This window comes from Humulus lupulus, chromosome X (genome assembly GCF_963169125.1).
Source record: "Humulus lupulus chromosome X, drHumLupu1.1, whole genome shotgun sequence".
Taxonomy (NCBI): domain Eukaryota; kingdom Viridiplantae; phylum Streptophyta; class Magnoliopsida; order Rosales; family Cannabaceae; genus Humulus; species Humulus lupulus.
In genome coordinates, this window is record NC_084802.1 from 105,727,588 (window position 1) to 105,747,873 (window position 20,286).

Consider the following 20,286-nt stretch of genomic DNA (forward strand, 5'->3'; position numbering starts at 1 on the left):
CTGCTGATGACTCATTTGAGGAAGCGCAACCTTCTTAGGGGGAGCAGGTCCCTAGCTCTACTGCTGCTGATTCTATGCCCACAGTCTCTCAATCCGAGCCATCTGACGCTGCCCAACCATCTATTCCAGCATCTCAGGGAAGTTTGTTGTACGTCCAGGCACCAAGAAGCGCTTCAAGAAGAAGAGTTCCTCTTCCACTAAGTATGAGTTTCCACTTTGGCATGCCATCTGAACACTAAGGGGGAGTATTTCTAGATCATATTTTGTTATCTGACTTTGTCCTTTGTTTTTAGTCTCTTGAATTAATCTTTTGTCCTGCTATCCTTAGCTATTTTTGTTGATATCTTGTTGTATTTTGAGCTGGTGGACTTGTTTCTTGTTACTTTTGATTTATCACTTTAACTAATATGTTTAGTTGCAGTTGTTCTGTCTGTTTAATATTATCTCTGTCTGTTGTGTGCACTAAATTATAAATCACATGCTCATTTGTTCAGCTGCATGCCAAATGGGGAGTTTGTAAGTGTTATTTTTTTGTCATGCATCGCACTTCATGTTTAAACATTATTTTGATGTTTTAACACTGAAAGACCAGCAACACATAAATTTTAATTCAACACATGTTTTGATCAACCGACTTTCCTCTTTTGTGCCCTAGTATATATATATATATAAATTATCTTTATCCGTGTTTATCCTACTTTTCAGAGCAGCTAAATAGTGATTTAATGAATGCTTCAGACCTTTGTAGAGCATCAAGAAACATTCTCTACAAAGGTCTGAAGCATTCATTGCTTCATTTTTCATTGGTCCATTGACGTTTGGGTGATTCTTCATCACTCATTTTGTAATTTCTGGTGTGAAGCTTGAAGGGAGTTCAAGCTAATTCTCAAGGGGAGCTTGAGCAGTAGCTGGGTGGAGTCCAGCAGCTAGAGGGAGTCCAGCAAACCATAATACCAGCGTGAGGTTGGTTGCTTGAAGACTTTGGGCCAATTTGGTATAGTTGTGTTGTGGGGAAAAGTAGTTGTAGTTGTATTGTAGGGAAAAGCAGCTTCAACTATGTTGTGGGAAAAGTTACTGAGTGTTTGTCAAATTACAGATTTTAAAATGTTGTGAGTTGGAAAAGTTAAATCAAGATGTCATATTTATTTTATTTTATTTAAACAAATTTATATGTTTAAAATAAATATGTTTTGGATAAGAAACTAATAAAGTGATCATAAACAAAAATATTATATTATAATATATAATATATATATATTATTGTGTGTATATATTATAGCTAGTCAATGTAGCTAAGATTCAAATTATAATGATGATAGTATTATAAACTTCTTCATGATATAATAAAATATGTAAAACATAAGTTATCTCAAAACTCTCACTTTTTATGTTTTTAATTATTTTTCTTTTATTTTTGTTGGGGTTGATTAGGTCCTGCACAACACAGCCAATATAGTGCACAAGAATAGCAACAAAGAAGAACAAGTAATAGACAATTAAACAAACCCAAAAGTAATCAAAAGTAAAACACAAAAGGAAAGAACACCAAGAATACTTGGTTCAGATACAACCAGTTTGGTTGATCCTACATCCAAGGCTAGGCAGCAATGCCTAAGTCAAATCCACTATATCTGAAACTAGATTACACCCTCCAAGCTCTCAAGATTACAACAACACTCATCCAACTTTTCTTGAAACACTCTCTCACTAGAGTATTACAACTCAGTTCTTGCTCTCAGCCAAAACTCTCAGAAATTGAATACACTTAGGTTGATCAGGCCTAAAACTATATATAGGGTCGAGATACAAGGACTAAAGAGACAAACAGAAACTAACTCTAACTAACAACAATTAGTTAGTCTGTTACAACTTACTGGTGTCCGCGCAGATGCAACTAGAAAAAACGTAGATGCAACTGGAAACACCAGAAAACTATGAGCTTTCATTTTGCTAATCATTTGATTGGTTGAGGAAAGAAGTCACAATCTTCACAATTTTTTTTCCAAAACATGAAATTGATATGTTTTTTATAAATTATAATTTAAAAATACTATGAGAAACAAAAATTATGTTACAGTGTATAATAAACTTTATATTAAAGTGGTTTGTTAATTTAAATTTTCTAAAATAAAATAATATCTACTAAACATATATGATAAAAAAAATTAATTAAATATTGTTTATTTTATTATAATATTAATTTATTTTAAAATTTTTATTTTGAGTAATATATAATGAATAAGTTTATTGCAATGTTTTTTCAAAAAATTATTTTTAGGAAAAGTTAAAAGTTGTGGTTTGACAATTTTAGCTTCTAGCTGTAGTTTCTGCATAAATTTTTTAATAAGTTGTTTTGTAACATTTTACCAAACATTATTATTGCATATCTTTTTCATAAAGTACCTTTTAACTTGGCATTTAAAAAAAAAAAAAAAAAGAGTTGGTTGCTTGTGTTGTAAATCAATTTGAAAGGGAGTTTTAACTTATTTTACTACTTGTATCTTGTAATAACTTTTATTATTTTGAGTAGATTTGGTTCACGGTCTAGACAAGGTCCATGAAGAAGGGCATGAAAAATCATCTTTCGCCATGTAAAAATTGATGTCATTTTTATTTTTCTAAACATTTACGTAAACCAAATTAGTTACTCAACTTTCAATAATAAAGGAGAGAATGAAACAGAGTCAACGTGGATGTAAATAGAAGTACCCTAGTGTGGATCAGATAGATTATAGATACAATATTGTAAGACCAATAGTACATAGCCAAGATGTAACGATAGCCACATGACTGACATAAGAGAGAGAGCCAAGACAGGTACCGATATGAGATGGCATCAACATCTTGGCCAAGTCTCACCTTCACACATGGTCTAACCAAAAAGGCTCCACCCTCTCTCTCATGCACAATCCCGAATCTTTCTCGCCGCCATGCCAAATCAAATTCACTGATCGTCAAGGCCTTCTTGGACGCCAAGCCCACCATCTTGGTCACTGAGAAGCTAGGCGAAGCGGGCCTTCAACTGCTCAAGAGGTTCGCCAACGTTGACTGCTCTTACAACTTGAGCCCCGAGGAGCTCTGCACCAAGATCTCTCTATGTGACGCCCTCATAGTCCGGAGTGGCACGGCAGTAAGCCGCGAGGTTTTTGAGTCGTCCGGGGGTCGACTTAAGGTGGTGGGGCGAGCTGGTGTCGGTATTGACAATGTTGACTTGTCGGCCGCCACAGAACACGGCTGTCTTGTTGTCAATGCCCCTACCGCCAATACTATTGCTGCGGCCGAGCATGGGATTGCTTTGCTCACGGCCATGACGCGTAACATCCCACAGGCTGATGCTTCCATTAAAGATGGTTAGCTTTTCTTTCTTATCCTGAATTTAATGAACTTAGTAGTGTTGTTACTATAAATTTTCTGCATATGTTAGTTAAAAGGTTTTTCCTCAAACTGTTTAGTGTGGTGTCGGAGAAAATTCTTGTAAAGACAACTAGCCTACATTATACTAACTTAGAGTTAATTACATTGATGTTCTGAATTCTGATCTTACGTGAAGATCCCATTGTGGGGTTTTAAAAGCTAATTGTGGATAATATACCTTGTCCAGGGAAGTGGCAGAGGAATAAGTATGTTGGCGTGTCCTTAGTGGGAAAAAGACTTGCTATATTGGGATTTGGAAAGGTTGGATCAGAAGTAGCTCGGAGAGCAAAAGGGCTTGGAATGCATGTCATGGCACACGATCCGTATGCGCCATTAGATCGTGCCAGTGCCATTGGCGTGAAGCTAGTGAGCTTTGAAGAAGCCATTTCGACCGCAGATTTTTTATCCCTACACATGCCTCTCACCCCTACTACCTCCAAGATGTTCAACGATGATTCTTTCTCTAAGATGAAAAAGGGAGTTCGAATTGTCAACGTTGCACGTGGTGGAGTCATTGATGAGGCAGCTCTAGTTAGGGCCTTGGACTCTGAGATTGTTGCTCAGGTTCTTCTTACGTTTACAAGAACCTCATTTACTCATCAAATGGTTAATAATAATAATAATGGAGAACTGGAATTAACTAATAAATATTTCTTTTTCTTTTGGCAGGCTGCACTTGATGTATTCATGGAAGAGCCACCACCAAAGGACAATAAGTTGGTGCAGCATGAAAATGTGATTGTAACTCCTCATCTTGGTGCTAGCACTACCGAGGCCCAGGTGTGTGCTTTATCATAAGTAACATGTTAGCTCTGTGATGCATATTTTATCAAGACTTTCATAGTGGAATTTTCATATTCAGGAAGGCGTGGCCCTTGAAGTAGCGGAAGCGGTTCTTGGGGCTCTGAATGGGGAGCTTTCTTCTACTGCTGTGAATGCACCCATGGTCTCTGCTGAGGTAGTTAATTGATATTTTTAACGTGGCTTATTTTGTTTTTTACATGGGCATGGACTTTTAAGATCCTTCTGGAAAGTTTACCAAGCTCTTAAAGTGAATAAGTTAGCTTGATGGCTCAGTATGATTTTTCCTTGATCGCAGGTTTTATCAGAACTAGAACCTTTTGTTGCCTTATCTGAAAAGCTAGGCAGACTGGCAGTTCAATTAGTGGCTGGTGGAAGTGGAATTAAATTTGTAAAGGTCACTTACGGCTCAGCTAGAAATCCAAATGATCTGGACAATAGGGTACTTCGTGCCATGGTGATAAAGGGTCTGGTTGAGCCTACTTCCAGTGTTTACATCAATTTTGTCAATTCTAATTTCATTGCCAAACAGAGAGGACTGATAATAACAGAAGAGAGAATCGTTTTAAATGGCTCACCTGAGAATCCACTAGAATTTATCCAGCTTCAAATTGCCAACGTGGAATCAAATTTCGCCAGTTCTATTTCGGACTCTGGTGAGATCACAGTGGAGGGAAAACTCAAAGATGGGAAACCTCATTTGACCAAGGTGGGATCTTTTGAGGTTGATGTGAGCCTGGAAGGGTGTATCATACTTTGCAGGCAGGTTGACCAACCGGGTTTGATTGGGAAGGTTGGAAGTATTTTGGGTCAAGAAAATGTAAACGTGAATTTTATGACAGTAGGGAGGACTGCTCCACGGAGACAAGCTGTGATGATTATTGGAGTGGATGAAGATCCCAGTAGAGAAGTACTAAAGAAAATTGGTGAGATATCAGCCATTGAAGAGTTTGTCTTCCTCAAGTTGTAATGATGGTTGTGCTGCGTATTGTTTGAACCAGGTTTGTCACCTAGGAAATCTAATTTTTATTTTTTGGTGTCATATTCATTTATTGGATTAATTTTCGGTATAAAGTGGCTTTTTCCAGTAATGTTTATGTTATCTTGTCCTTATGTTGTAATAGAATCAAATATATATTACATATCTCTAAATCATTGCGTTGTGTAGTGTACATAAACTGTATTTTATCAACTGATATACGGAAGCTTTTTCTTATAAATATCAAGAAATCACTCTAGTTGGGTTAGATCAAAGTTGTACAAACTGGTTAGTTAATATTAGGGGTGTTCATTGGATGACATCCAATGTTTTTAAGCCCATCCGATCCGATCCAATCATCCAATTGGATGTTGGATTTTTGGAACCGATCCGATCCAATCATCTTGAACCAACCGATCCGATCTGATCCAATGGATGATTGGATCGGTTCGGTTCCATCCATTGGATTCATCCATTGGTTATCCGTTGGATCGGATCGGATCCATCCGATCTTTTAAAACCTTAATTTAGGCTGATTTTTTAAAAAAAATATATTATTTCAATTATAAAAACACTAATTACTCATCCAAATAATAAAAATATTTAATTGTAATGTTTAGTTTAGGGTTTTTTTTAATCATCCCATGTGTGCAAGCCTATAGTAAGCTACAGTGAGGTATTGGATGTAATTGGATGGAAATTGGATCGGTTCGGTCGGTTTTTATTGGATGTCGGATGGTCATCCAACAACCGACCGATCCAATTTGGATTTTTAAAAATTACATCCGATCCGATCCAATAGTAATTGGACATCCAATTTTTGGCGGTCGGTTTTTTTTGGATCGGTCGATTTTTATTGGATCAGATATTTTCTGCACACCCCTAGTTAATATGGCTAACACCAAGTCACAATCACATTACTTATCCATCATTTATCAAACTATGTCCATCGAAACAGTTTTATACTCGATGACAAAATACTCAAACATACTAAAAGGGTGTCCTCTCACCACTTCATCTGTTAGAATCTGTTAAGTGACACTTGTGACTTTATGATTAGTGAATTTTATAAAATAAAAAAATCTAAAGGTAAATATAGATAAATGTTAAAATTAAAATAAATACAAAAATTATATAAATTAATTCTAAATAAAAAAAATGCTTATTGTTAACGTAGTTTTTAGTCAATAGTATAATAAGAAATCTAACAATATATGATTAGGCTTTTATGAAACCGTAAATCAAGAACACAAGAAGTTTTACGTGGTTTGGTGATTAAAATTCATCTAGTCTACAAGTCTGTTATTCTGTTTAGGCTCTCTGGAAAAATTGTTTAAGACAATTTCTACAAAGATTTTGCATACAAAATTTCGTCCCTTTTATTGTCCATTCCCCTTCTATTTATAAGGATTTGATGCATAGTTTTGGGTAATCGTTCAATATTTGGTAACTTACAAGAATGGGTAACTTCCCAATCATAAATAAATTCATTAAGTACATTGATTGTCTGATATCGCAATACTTTAATTATGCATATAAAGTCTCTGAGTCTGTTGGCATTCAAGCTTGTGTGCTATATGAGACTATCGTGATCTGAATGCATCCCTCAAACTGTAAGTGTATGTTACGGCAATCTTACCCGAAAGATGCTTGTAGCTCGATGAGGCCGATCTGGGAATGATTCCATTCGACCTTTGTTACACCTATCTGGCACGATCTATGGAACCTCTTGATAACCTCGGTTGACGTAAAGCGTCCCCGGGGCTTAGTAATCTTCATTTATTGCTTGACAGTTGTACCTCGAACAAGACGATTGAGCTCATATATTTTAGGTACAATTTTTCCCCCCAAGTCCCTGCTCGTGTATGACATCACCCTTGACACACACAATAAGGACTTTTCTACTTCCGTTTATGGGGAACGTGCCCACCTACCCACTCGAGTGTGGGACACATATTTGTTTTTTACAGGCGGTCTGTTCGGGTTTCGAGTACAGTGACAGTTTTATTGTCAACTTTTTTCCGCCATTTGGTTATTTTAATCATAGCCTTTTGATCTCGAATCTTGATCGTGTGGCTGTAATTCTTATATATATATATATAGGGGTACAAAACCTGATTTTCACCACCTTTACATTTCAAAGTTTCTCTTTTTTTCTGAAACCCTCAAACTTTCCTTTGGCGATTTCCTCCCTGGATCGCTCCCTCGTATTTTCAACCGGCACAATCTTCCCCAATTCCTTCGATAAAAAATTGTAAGTTCCTTTTTTCTCTTTCTTAAACTTCTTTCACATGTTTCTATACATATTTGTGGACTTTTTTGTTTTCTTACGGTTCTATAAGTGGCTTTTGTTGGTTTTGTGTACCGGAATAGGTAGGTCATCTATGAAACCTAAAATGTTAGAACAAATGGCATAAAACAGGTAAGTTTATGGGAATTTCTGGGTTTTAGGATTGTTTGGATAAAAATTTAGGCCAAAAGTTTAGGGATTTCTGGTCTTGAAACTAGGTAGCTTATGAGACACGGTTCCTGGGCAGTCTTGTATCAAAACTGCCTTTTAAAACCAGTGTTCTAACACGTGATTTCTGAGGTAACAGTACATCCAGAGATTAGGGTTCGTTAATTAGGGGCACAAGTGGATACACGTATCAGGGCTTTAGTTACGCCTTTAGCCCGTAGAAGCTTTAGTTTGAGTAATGTAGCTTTCAATCCTTAGGTCGAGCTCTCCCATGATCTTGTCCTAGGTTACATCCTTAGGTCGCCTCTAACAGTCATTTTGTACCCAGTCGAACTAAACCATTTTAAGATGAGCAAGAAAAAAGGTAAAGTTGTTGTAGGCTCTTCTTCTCAAGGCAAACACGTCGCCAAAACCCCCCATCCCCTATTTTGGACCAGTGGTGGAGAGGGAGGTCGAGGTGAATGCCAATAATTTTTATGAGGCCAAGAGGATATTCTCTCGTATAATTTTGATGCCCCATGTGAACAAAATAATGAGGGGGCACGGGATCGAGATGGATTCCAAGTTTTACATGTGACTTGAGCTGGAGGGTGAGCTGAGTTGCACTCCCTTGGAGGACGACTTTGGGGCATGGAGCGACGAGCACCTAAAAGCAGGCGCATTCCTCCCAGTGAGTTCGTATCACGAACTTTCTAAATTTTGTGAAGCTAGCTCTGTTCCAACTTCCCCCCAACACTTATCGCCTCCTCGCAAAACTTAAGTATTTATTTCTTAAGAACGAGTGGAAGGACCCCACTCCTAAAGCTATTTTATATTTCTTTTGCCTTAAGACCATTCCGGACACCAAAATCGGTGGTGATACCTTCTACTACTTCCCTAGCCATCCCAATGTCTATAAGGACAAGTTATTTATGTCTAACGAATTTCAGAACTGTGACTTCCATTATTTCAACCGACCTCGTAAGTGTTTTCTTCGTAGCCTTATTAAAGTTTTTGTTTCAATATTTGCTTATCTGATCATTTTACTTTCTTGTGCTGCCATTTACAATAGGTCTGCAACTTCCCAGGTCCATTTGAAACAATACCACACTCTTGCCTTTTCTCTCGCCGTTGAAAAGGAATACGAAGTAGTGATAACAGATGCTAATATGTTAGCATGTGGTCTGATAAAGAAGGGTCAATCTTTGGTTCTAAAACCTCGAGGTCCCCCCAAGAAGGGCCCCCTGGCCACCATAGTGGAGGTCGAGGAAGAGGAAAAGGCCGCACCCTTGGTGCGTAGACGCCCTTCCCAGGACGATCTAGATAATAACTCAAGTTGAGCGGAGTCTGGGGCAGCAGCCAATACCTCTGGCCAATGTAACAATGATAATGAAATTAACCAAGGTGCTGCCAGCTATATATTAGTTCTTCATGACCCAAGGAAAGTTGTGACTAGACATCATGAGGATTTAGATAAGCACTTCACCCTTTAGCAATGTGTCGACCTCCTGGTCCCACGCCATGATTTTAGCCTTCTTAAAATGACCATAGTTATGGATACATATAATCTAGATCTGGAATACTGTTGTAGTAGGACATCTTAGTGGAGGTACTTTGTATAAAGTGGTTATACATGAATGGGAATCGATATGTTATTAATACTTAATAATACCGTTTAATTTATACGTATTAATTAAATGTATCAATAAGATGATCATATACAAATTGATCGTAATCTTGAAGTTATTATGAACTCATGTTTATGTCATATGAGTTGTTTGATTCACTCGTTATGGTTTGTAAAAATGATCAAGCTGAAAACGTTTGTTTTGGGAACTCATTGATGTAAATGGTTGGGGACATAATATACAAATATGAAATCTATACCTTTTCGAGAGGAATTGAATAATGGCTCTCTTAAGGGTTGGCTTTTGGAACTGAAAGGTTATTGAACTCTGTTGACCCTCGATTTAGCCAACTGACACGGAGTCAAAATGTGAATGATATAGACGAATATGTATAGATAATAACGTAATAGCAAAAGTAAAGAATACACAGTAATTTATAGTGGTTCGGCCCCAGAATCTGGTAATGACCTACGTCCACTTAGAATGATATTGATATGGGAACAAAAGTGTGATCAGAGAACTTGGGTTCAATGAGTTTCAACACTCCTCATAAACAATACAAGTTTTCACAGATAATTTCTATGTCTCTATGATTTCCGGGCTCCCCCAAAAGTCCCTTCCCATGAGCCATCTCCTGCTTTTTATAGGCTCATGGAGGGTTGCCCAATATTGTTACAGATATTATCCCCTGAATCATGGGATATTCAGAAGATTGCATGAAATAAATTCGGGATACATAAGATCTTTCCATAAATGTTGCTTTGCCAGCGGAACCACCGACCAGTATGGTCGTGGCAAAAACAGGTCTGTCCTGCTTCTGGTGTGTCTCCTGGTCGATACTCTAGCAGACGCTCCAGGTGTCAGCCACGTGTCAAGAGATTATTCGCCACGTCACAAATGCTAATTTATTGGATAACATTTGCCCCCCAAAGTTTATTTACCACGAACAGTAAATAAACTTTGAACGAACGACCCTTCGGTAATCCCTCCTGACGTGTCAGAGCCCTTCGTGCGTTCTTGAAAAAAGCAAACCACTCCTGTCTAATCAAGGCTTTTCAGTTTCCCAGAAACAATTATGACGGCCATTACGCTTCCCCATACTTCGAAAATGGAAAAGTAATGATCACGCCCTTTGAATACCAAAGACAAACTTATATAAGGTTACTTGATGCACTCCTTTCCTTTTTACGCACGTCATCTCTTTGTCGAAAAACCCTAAAAACCAGAGCTTTGCTCTCTCCGGCGAACCTTCCTTTGTGCTGTAGGATCAGACGGTGGGCTCATTGACTCTCGAAACCCTCACTTCCATCTTCACGACCGCTTTCCTTGGTAAGTTACTCTGAAACTCCATTCTTCTAACCTTTCGTGGTGCATGCTTTTAAATGGCGTACTGTTTGAATCTCTTGGTTTCTGGTTTTTTGAACGCCTGTAGATAAGATGTTTTTTGTAGTCAAAGTATGCTTTTGAGTAGGTTCAAAACCCAGGATTAGTGCTTTTTAGGACGTAAGATCGAAGTAGCATTTCGATTTTTTTTTTTTTTTTTTTTTTTTAGACCAGTTGGAAATAATTTCTTCCCGTTGTGAGGGGAGTCGAAAAAGCTTTTCAGGAAAACTTTTCACTTTCACCCTTTTGGTCCGTTTTTTAAACTGTTTGCGCAGAGAGACTTAGTTAGAATGCTGTTATATAAAGGCTTAGCTTTTATACTTCGACCAGCGTTACTATAAGAATCTCCTAGATTCCTCTGACCTCGCCTCCCCATTCTTCTGTTTGCAGATTTTAATGCCAGATTTGTGGGGAGGTGAGAGACCCATCGACGACGACCTCCTTGCCCAACTGCTCGAGGGAGAAGAACTACTAGCCGATCGCATCCACCAGATACCCTTCTCACGAGCCTCTTCCAGACCGCACCCTTCTCCTTCAATGGCCCGTTCAAAATCCTCTGGCAAGAAAAGGCCCGAATCTGAAAGTAACCCTTCTCCTTCTGCCCAGCCTGATTCGCAGGCGGGGGCTCCCTCGACCAGTGGTCGAGAGAATCTTACTCCTGACCCCAATATCCAAACTAGGGCTCGTCCTCGTCATCACAATCCGCCTGATGTCGAGTGGTACACTCCTCCAGCCAGTTCGATGACCCTTCGGATGGTTGCGAACTGCTTCAGAAAATACCCCCTAACGGGGGTAACCATTACACGTCCTACTGTGGAGCAGAGGGCTAACCGTCCAGGAGGGGCAAACAGTGCCTGGTCCCGGCATCACATTGAAGCGGGGGCTTATCTCCCTCTTCATCCTTTCTTTGTGGGGGTGGCCAATTATTTCGGCGTCGCTCCCTTTCAAATAACCCCTAACGGATATAGGATGTTGGCTGCACTCTATGTCCTGTACAAACTTAACAAATGGCCAAAACCTTCACCTCATGAGGTTAACTACCTCTTTGACCTTAAGTCCAACCCTCAACACAACGGGACGGGCTTTTTTCACTTCTGTCATCAGGAAACTGGCCGGACGTTTTTGAGTGGCACCACCCACATATCAAACGTGGGACATTACAACAAGGAGTACTTCTTTACTCCGGATATATCCAGCAACAACTTGGCTTTCGCGAGAGGAGGTACAATTTTGTCTTTGCCTTGGTCGATACTTTATCATAGAGTATTTCCTTTCGTCATTTCTCAAACTCGACTTGCTTTTCAGGCCCCTGGTTGCGCCCGACCCCAACACCAGACATGGTGTCGAGGTCTGATACTCTGGCCAAGATGTCTGCCGCTACCAAATGTGTCAAGACCTTGACACAAGAAAAGAATTTGAGGTCGTCTGGCCTTCTGGCTCCTCGCCATGACAATAGAGGGTCCGAAACGGACGAACCCACTGCCGGGGGGGTTCCCGAGCAGCAAATTCCTGTGCCCTCTCCAAGGAGGAGGCCAACAAGAGTTACGATCAGGGAACCCATGGGCAGCCCTTCTGCAGAAAGGCCTTCTGCTCCCCAAGGCAAGGGGAAAGAAAAGGCCAAAGAACCAGTTGTTGACTTGGAAGAGTCTTCTGATGACAATGGTAACGTTATTTCGCTTTTAAATGGTCTGCCAATCCCCTGTCACATGTTTGACGGGGATGGCAACTTTACATATGCTCCAAATCTAGGGCCAAACTTCTTCATGCCAGAAAATGAGTATATGATTAATAGAGTCAATAGTATAGCGACCAGTAGTTGTAGCTCGGGTATTCACTTTATTATCTTCTTTCTGTTGTATTACTTATTTTCACCTTTTTCTTCCCTTACTAACCTCTTGTGTTTATTTTCATGCAGATATGTCGACTCCCAATATCTTTGACATGTACCAGGCCGAAGAGGAAGAGGAAGTCCCTCAACTTCAACGGAGGTCAAAGAAACGAACTGGTGAAACCAATCGAGGCCCTTCAGCCAAGAAGAGTCGACCAGAAGACCCTCCTCAGGGCACTCCATCCGGGCAAAGTCCTGCGCCAACTGGGCGAACTCCTACCCCTCCTCCAGCTCCTTCTGAACAGCAAAACACCCCTGCTCGGTCCAATCCTCCACCTGCGCCTGCTAGGGAGCATCTTTCTCGCGAAGAGGCTCATGAGGCCAGGCTCGTGAGCCATACCATTCGATCCGCTAAGGATCGAATTGAACGCATTGGCAGAGGTGAGCGTGTTGGGGCCGCCATGATCCAAGCTGTAGAGCTACCAGTCGATCAGATCCTGAACAGGACTCTGAACGAGATCTCCAGCGTAAGTATTTCTTTGTTTCTTGAGTCTTTATTTTTTCAGTTCTCGTGATAAGTCTTGACTTCTTTTTCTCTTGTTTACAGGCCTTACTTTCTGCCATTACTGCTCGTACCCGAGCCCAGGCCTACTTTGAGCAGATTGAGGCTAAAGTTCTCGAGAAACATCAGGTGAAGGCGGCTGAGGAGCTTTTGGGTGCTGAAGCCAAACATGCTAAGGAGTTGGGGACGGTGGTCCGAGAGCGGGATGCAGCGGTGACCAAACTGTCCGCGGCTGAAGCTGCTAAAGATGCAGCGGTTAAGCTGAGGGAAGAGTACCGGTCGTACAACAAAACTCATCTCCGCGAGATCAAGCATCTGGAAGGGGTAGTCAAGTCTAAGGACGAGACTATTGCCACTCTTGAGGGCAAGGTGCAGCAGTCGGAGCTTGACAACTCCAAGAATCTGGAAAAGTACAAGAGGGCGACACTCCGATGTTTCTATAACTTTTGGAAACACAATCAGGGTGCTGACTTTAGCTACCTTTCAGAGGAGGTCAGAGTTGCGGAGTTGGCTCGGTGCGCTGCTCAACTGGCTGAAGAGGAGGCGAGAGCTGCGACTCCTGCAACCCCAAGCGTCGTTGGTTTGGACGAAGAAACCATCGAGGAAGAGACTAACCAGGTTGTTGCCCAGGATCCTCCTGCCCCCCATGCCTCTTAATTTATTTAGCTGTTCTTTTTTCTTTTTGAACACGCGACCCACGGGTCACAATGTAAAGACAATAATTTCTTTTTAAGCTTTGCTGCACGGGCAGTAAATCTTTTTGTTTGAACAATTACATCCAAGCAGCAATGCTTGCGGTGTAAAAGCTTAACTCTTGGTGTTATAATATTTTTACTTATTATAACGTTTGTCCGTATGACCGAACTTAGCATAGTACTTTGGCATCATATAATTTGAAAAAATACACTAAGTACTTGAAGCATGCTTTCACTCATTTTGTTCATGTGTTTACATACCTTGAGAGTATGCTTTGCTATCGATGTGCCTTATATGCCCCCCAAGTGATCGAGGAGCTTTAGGTCCTTGGTCACTTGCCTTGACCATGGCCTGTCCGAACATTCCTGTTCGCGCGGAAAAATGATACTTGTAATACAGCAAAACAACACACGTAATGAACAAATACTTGTAAATGTAAATTTACAAAGGTTGGCAAGAACGACTGGCTGAGCACAGTCCCTTATAATTTCGTATTAAAAATGGACTAATCATGTCTTTACGAATGATTCTGAAACAGAATCTTACATATACGAGCAGTTAGCCATACACCGTGGCTAACCCTCTTGGCAAAACTTGTAAAAATTAATAGAAAAATTTGAACAAGCCAGTCCTTTAAGAAGGGCTGTTTATTGATAATACTTGCGCAGGTGTTCTCCATTCCAGTAACGTGGAACGAGGTCTCCGTTTAAGCGTGCAAGTTTGTAGGTGCCTGGGTGAAGGACTTCTTCAATCTGGTAAGGTCCTTCCCAGTTAGGTCCGAGCACGCCAGCAGTGGGGTCGCGGGTATTCAAGAAAACTCGTCGTAACACCAAGTCTCCGACGTTGAATCTTCTTTCTTTAACTTTGGAGTTAAAGTACTGGGCGACTTTTTGCTGATAAGCAGCGACTCGGAGTTGAGATTTTTCTCGTATCTCGTCAATTGAGTCTAAGGACTCTAGCATTAGCTGGCTGTTTTGGTCTTGATCGTACGTTAAACGCCGATGTGAGGGGGGATCTATTTCGACGGGTAACATGGCCTCATACCCATAAGCTAAGGAAAATGGAGTACGTCCTGTGGCTGTTCGATGAGATGTTCTATATGACCAGAGGACTTCAGGTAGTTGTTCTGGCCATGCTCCTTTAGCTTCTTCGAGTCTTTTCTTCAGGGTGTCCTTGAGGGTTTTGTTTACAGCTTCGACTTGCCCATTCGCTTGGGGGTGTGCGACTGAAGAAAAGCTTTTAATTACCCCATGCCTTTCGCAGAAATCGGTGAAGAGGTCGCTGTCAAATTGGGTTCCGTTGTCTGATACTATTTTTCTAGGCAAACCATACCGGCACACAATGTTCTTGATGACAAAGTCGAGAACTTTCTTGGTTGTGATGGTTGCGAGTGGTTCAGCTTCGACCCATTTTGTGAAGTAATCGACTGCCACAACTGCGTACTTTACTCCTCCTTTTCCTGTTGGCAGTGATCCAATTAAGTCTATTCCCCATATTGCGAAAGGCCACGGGCTCTGCATCTGCTTTAGCTCGTTTGGAGCTGCTCGTGGGATTTTGGAGAACCTCTGACATTTGTCACACCTTCGTACGTACTCCATTGAATCCTCGTTCATCGTTGGCCAAAAATAGCCCTGTCGAAGAATTTTTTTCGCCAAACTCTGCCCCCCAGCGTGATCTCCGCAGAAGCCTTCATGCACCTCTTTCATGAGTTCCTTAGCTTTTTCTGATGTAATGCACCTGAGCAGTGGCATTGAATATCCTCTTCGGTACATAACACTGTCGAGCAGTATGTACCTAGCAGCTTGTCTTTGCAGAGTTATGGCCTTGTTTCTATCTGCTGGTAATATCCCATTTGTCAGATACTCCAGGTAAGGCGCCATCCATGTATCTTCTACTCGAATTTCCATGCTGGCTTCGGCCGCATCAATGCTTGGTTCACTTAATCTCTCTACTGGGACTATGTTCAAGGTGTCAGCATCTTTAGCACTTGCAAGTTTGGCCAAGGCGTCTGCATTCGAATTTTGGTCTCGCGGAATTTGCTGGAGGGTGTATTTTGTAAACTGTGCTAGCAAATCTTTTGTTTTATTAAGGTAGGCCATCATTTTTAACCCTCGCGCTTGATATTCTCCCAGGACTTGATTCACGACCAGCTGAGAATCGCTGAAAATATCGAGCGCGTTTATGTTCATCTCTCTGGCCATTCTCAGTCCAGCGAGGAGTGCTTCGTATTCCGCTTCATTGTTTGACGCTACGAAATCAAACCTGATTGCGCAGTGAAATCGATGCCCATCGGGCGTTATCAATATCACCCCTGCTCCAGCGTGAGATTCATTAGATGATCCATCTGTGAATAGTTTCCACGAAGGAGTCTTGTCTTGAGGCATGAGCGCCTCAGGCTTTTCGCACAACTCGTGGCTGGGGAGTTCGGTGAACTCCGCAATAAAATCGGCTACGGCTTGCCCTTTTATTGCTACTCGTGGTGAATAAGTTACGTCGAACTGTCCCAATTCGACTACCCACTTTAACAGTCGTCCAGCCGCCTCAGGTTTTTGGAGGACCTGCCGAAGGGGCTGGTCGGTCAGAACCGTGATAGGATGGGCTTGGAAGTACGGTCGCAACTTTTGGGAGGCTAGAATTAGGCAATATGCTAATCTTTCGATCGGTGGGTATTTTAATTCTGCACCGATAAGCCTTTTGCTGACGTAGTAAACAGCTTTCTGCGCGCCTTCTTCATCCCGTATCAGTACCGCGCTAGCAGCAACTTCAGTAATTGCCAGATAAATATACAAAGTCTCCCCTTCGATTGGTTTTGATAGGATGGGAGGTCGCGACATATGAGCTTTTATTGACTGGAATGCTTGCTCGCAGTCTCCCGTCCATTCAAACTTCTTATTTCCCCTAAGTAGATTGAAGAATGGAACGCACTTGTCAGTTGATTTTGAGATGAATCTACTAAGGGCAGCTATCCTTCCGGTCAGACTTTGGACATCCTTGATCTTTTCCGGCGATTTCATATCGATCAGGGCTTTTATCTTGTCGGGGTTGGCCTCGATTCCCCTTGAATTCACTATAAACCCTAAAAACTTTCCTGACCCGACTCCAAAGGAACATTTGAGGGGATTCAACTTCATATGGTACTTGTTTAACACATCAAAGCACCTTTGCAAATCCTTCACATGTCCTTCAGCCTTCTTGGACTTTACCAGCATGTCATCCACATATACTTCCATGCTTACTCCGATCAGCTCCTTGAACATATGGTTGACCAATCGTTGGTAAGTTGCACCTGTGTTTTTCAGTCCAAAGGGCATTACTTTGTAACAATATAAGCCCGTATCGGTCCGAAAGCTGGTATGATCCTCATCAGGGGGATGCATGCTGATCTGATTGTAGCCTGAATACGCGTCCATGAACGAAAGGGTCTCATACCCAGCAGTTGCATCGACTAGCTGGTCGATCCTCGGGAGTGGGAAGCAGTCTTTTGGGCAGGCCTTATTGAGGTCTGTAAAATCCACACAGGTCCGCCATTTTCCGTTAGGCTTGGGGACCAACACCGGATTGGAGATCCATGATGGATAAAACGTCACCCTGATGAACCCATTTTCTTTAAGTCTTTCGACTTCTTCTTTCAAGGCTCTTGATCTGTCTTTATCGAGCAGCCTTCTTTTTTGTTGCACCGGTGGAAAGACTTTGTTTATGTTCAGGACATGGCTGATCACTGCAGGATCTATTCCGACCATGTCTTTATGTGACCAGGCGAAAACTCCCTGGTTCTCTTGCAAGAATTCTATCAGCGCCTGTTTCGCGGTAGGTTCTAAATTCTTCCTAATCCTTACGATTCGGGTCGGGTTTTTTTCATTGAGATGGACCTCCTCCAGGTCCTCGACGGGTCCAACATTTTCTTCAAAGTCCCCAAAGCGAGGATCCAAATCTATATCCTCACTTTGGGCAACACCCTATTTGGTGACTTTTCCACCTGATTGGGTTTGTCTGTCTTCCGTCACCTGCAATCGTTCTGGGGTAGCGCTCCTCGATGCTCCACTTTTTGCCTTTGTGACCGAGGCGTTATAGAACTCCCTGGCTTCCCTTTGGTTTCCTAAAACGCATCCTACCCCTGCATCCGTTGGGAATTTCATGGCCAGATGCCACATGGAGATGATGGCCCTCAGTTCAACCAGTATGGGTCTCCCAATAACGGCATTATACGCTGAAGGACAATCGACCACTACAAAAGTGGCGAGGAATGTCCTTGAGGCAGGCGCTGTTCCCGTTGTCACTGGGAGTTTGATCATTCCGGCTGGAGCGAGTCCTTCTCCAGAGAAGCCGTATATGGTTTGATTGCAGGGCTCCAAGTCCTTCACGGACAGCTTCATGCGTTCCAGCGTTGATTTATATAGGATGTTTACTGAACTTCCTGTATCGACCAGTATTCTTTTTACCATCATATTGGCCATTTGGATGTCTACGACCAGCGGATCGGAATGTGGGAACCGGACGTGTTGGGCATCACCCTCAGAGAAGGTTATCCCGCATTCCTCTGAGCGGGCCTTTTTCGGTGCTCTGTCCTCCACAGTCATCATCTCGATGTCCTGGTTGTGACGTAGAGTTCGAGCATATCGTTCTCTAGCCTTTCCGCTATTTCCTGCGAGGTGCGGGCCTCCACAGATGGTTAAAAGTGTTCCGGCTACGGGGGCAGGCTGTAATGGTGGCGAGCGTTGGCGTGCGGACGTCTGCTCGTTGCCACCTGGAGCTTCTCGTTGGGAAGTTCCCGAGGCCCGTACGTACCTTCTCAAGTGTCCTTGTCTAATGAGGAACTCGATTTCATCTTTTAGCTGGTTGCATTCATTAGTGTCATGTCCGTAGTCGTTATGGTAACGACAGAATTTGGTAGTGTCTCTTTTTGAAATGTCCTTTCGAATGGGCCCAGGTTTCTTGTAGGGCACACTAGAGCTTGTGGCCTGGTAAACTTCTCCTCGAGACTCAACGAGGGCAGTGTAGTTAGTGAACCTAGGTTCATAACGATTACCCTTGGCTCGTTTATTGTCGGAGGTGGAAGGCTCATTGTGTTGTCGTTTCCCACCATTCTTGCCATTACCGTTGCCGTTTCCGTTGCCCTTGCCATTGCCATTTGGTTTGGTGCCATTGGCGGCTTTGGCGGGTTCGGCAGCCTTCTTGCCCTTGTTCGAGGATTTTCCATCATCGGCAATGGCTTCTTCGAGTTTGATATACCGATCAGCTCGGTCTAAGAATTCCTGGGTGGTTCTAACCCCATCCTTATGAAGACTTTTCCATAGGGGCGAACGGCGCCTCACTCCCGCGGTTATAGCCATCATTTTTCCTTCGTCCCCGACTGTCTTTGCTCCGGCTGCCGCTCGCATAAAGCGCTGGATGTAATCTTTTAGTGATTCTCCATCTTGCTGGCGGATCTCAACCAGTTGGTTTGCTTCGGTCGGGTGGACACGACCTGCGTAGAACTGTCCGTAGAACTCCCTTACGAACATCTCCCAAGAAACTATGCTTGCAGGTGGGAACTTAAAGAACCATTCCTGCGCGGCTTCAGAAAGTTTCGCAGGAAAGATCCTGCACCGAGCGTCTTCGGACACTTTCTGAATGTCCATCTGGATTTCAAACTTATTCACATGCGATACGGGATCCCCGTACCCATCAAAGTTTGGGAGCGTAGGCATCTTGAACTTGCCGGGAGTCTCTGCGTTGGCTATTCTTTGGATAAATGGAGTGCCTTTTCTTCTATCGTGATCGATGTAAGAGGTCCTTCCCCCGACCAGCTGTTGCACAGCCTGATTTAGTGCGTCTATCTGGGCTTGCAACGCGGTAGGAATAGCTACGGTCTCTGCTGCTGGGGGGATGTTCTCACCATGCTTCTCTCGACGATCATTGAGTATGTCTCTTAGATCTTCCTCTCTTCTCCGTTGCTCGCTACCTCCGAGCCGGTTGAAGACATTATTTTTCCTGGGTTGCCCCCCAGCATCTTGTCTATTTGGTTGATCATCTTGAGGTATTTGGCTCCTGCTCTTGCCTTTATTTCCGTTCCTCCCATCAGCATTGTTCTTGCCTGAGTCAGCCTCGTTGTAGCCGTGGCCATCTTTGAACTTTGACTGGCTATGGTAAGACTGGTTGTTCCCTCTATTCCCGTCTCTGGCAGAAACACCCCGAGCGTTAGAGGGTGGCCTGCGCTGGTCGCGATGTCCCCGTGCATTATCATGCCGTTGGGATCCACGGACCGCAGAGCCTAACTCCGAGTCTCTCCTGTTACCAGGAGGGTAGTGACCCATGTTCGCTTGGTGTGGCCCATCATTCTCGCGGCGTCTAGGACTACGAGGCTGTCGCTCGGCCCTATTCTGCCTTTGCTGCGGGGGATTGCCTCGAGCAGCGTGGGATGGTGGATCTGCCTCGGGGTCCAGTGGGACGTCGTCATGGGGCATCTGGGGCTGTTCAGGCCTTTGCGGACTTGAAGGATGGACCGGTGGGCTAGGATTGGGACCTCCCTGGGGTGGCCCAGTTTCAGGTTGATTAGGCTGCGAGGCAGGCGCGGCCTGA

At 42.7% G+C, this 20,286-nt stretch overlaps 2 protein-coding genes across 2 annotated transcripts; both read left to right on the forward strand.

Annotated features, from left to right (window-relative positions):
- The first annotated feature begins 2,769 nt into the window (after positions 1-2,769).
- Positions 2,770-5,374, forward strand: LOC133807431 (D-3-phosphoglycerate dehydrogenase 3, chloroplastic-like). Its single transcript, XM_062245763.1, has 5 exons — positions 2,770-3,350; positions 3,602-3,978; positions 4,084-4,194; positions 4,277-4,372; positions 4,514-5,374. Exons 1-5 carry the CDS (start codon positions 2,831-2,833, stop codon positions 5,183-5,185), a joined length of 1,776 nt encoding a protein of 591 aa, XP_062101747.1. The 5' UTR covers positions 2,770-2,830; the 3' UTR covers positions 5,186-5,374.
- A 7,179-nt stretch (positions 5,375-12,553) lies between these two features.
- On the forward strand, positions 12,554-13,871 carry LOC133804452 (uncharacterized). Its single transcript, XM_062242611.1, has 2 exons — positions 12,554-12,997; positions 13,078-13,871. Exons 1-2 carry the CDS (start codon positions 12,560-12,562, stop codon positions 13,687-13,689), a joined length of 1,050 nt encoding a protein of 349 aa, XP_062098595.1. The 5' UTR covers positions 12,554-12,559; the 3' UTR covers positions 13,690-13,871.
- The last annotated feature ends 6,415 nt before the right edge of the window (positions 13,872-20,286 follow it).

Excerpts from the sequence above, each read along its gene's own strand:
- LOC133807431 (XM_062245763.1), top strand. The coding sequence starts at position 2,831 with ATGGCATCAACATCTTGGCCAAGTCTCACCTTCACACATGGTCTAACC. Across the intron at positions 3,979-4,083 it reads ACTCTGAGATTGTTGCTCAG|GCTGCACTTGATGTATTCAT; the intron begins GTTCTTCTTACG and ends TTCTTTTGGCAG. Across the intron at positions 4,373-4,513 it reads CACCCATGGTCTCTGCTGAG|GTTTTATCAGAACTAGAACC; the intron begins GTAGTTAATTGA and ends CCTTGATCGCAG.
- LOC133804452 (XM_062242611.1), top strand. The coding sequence starts at position 12,560 with ATGTCGACTCCCAATATCTTTGACATGTACCAGGCCGAAGAGGAAGAG. Across the intron at positions 12,998-13,077 it reads CTCTGAACGAGATCTCCAGC|GCCTTACTTTCTGCCATTAC; the intron begins GTAAGTATTTCT and ends TCTTGTTTACAG.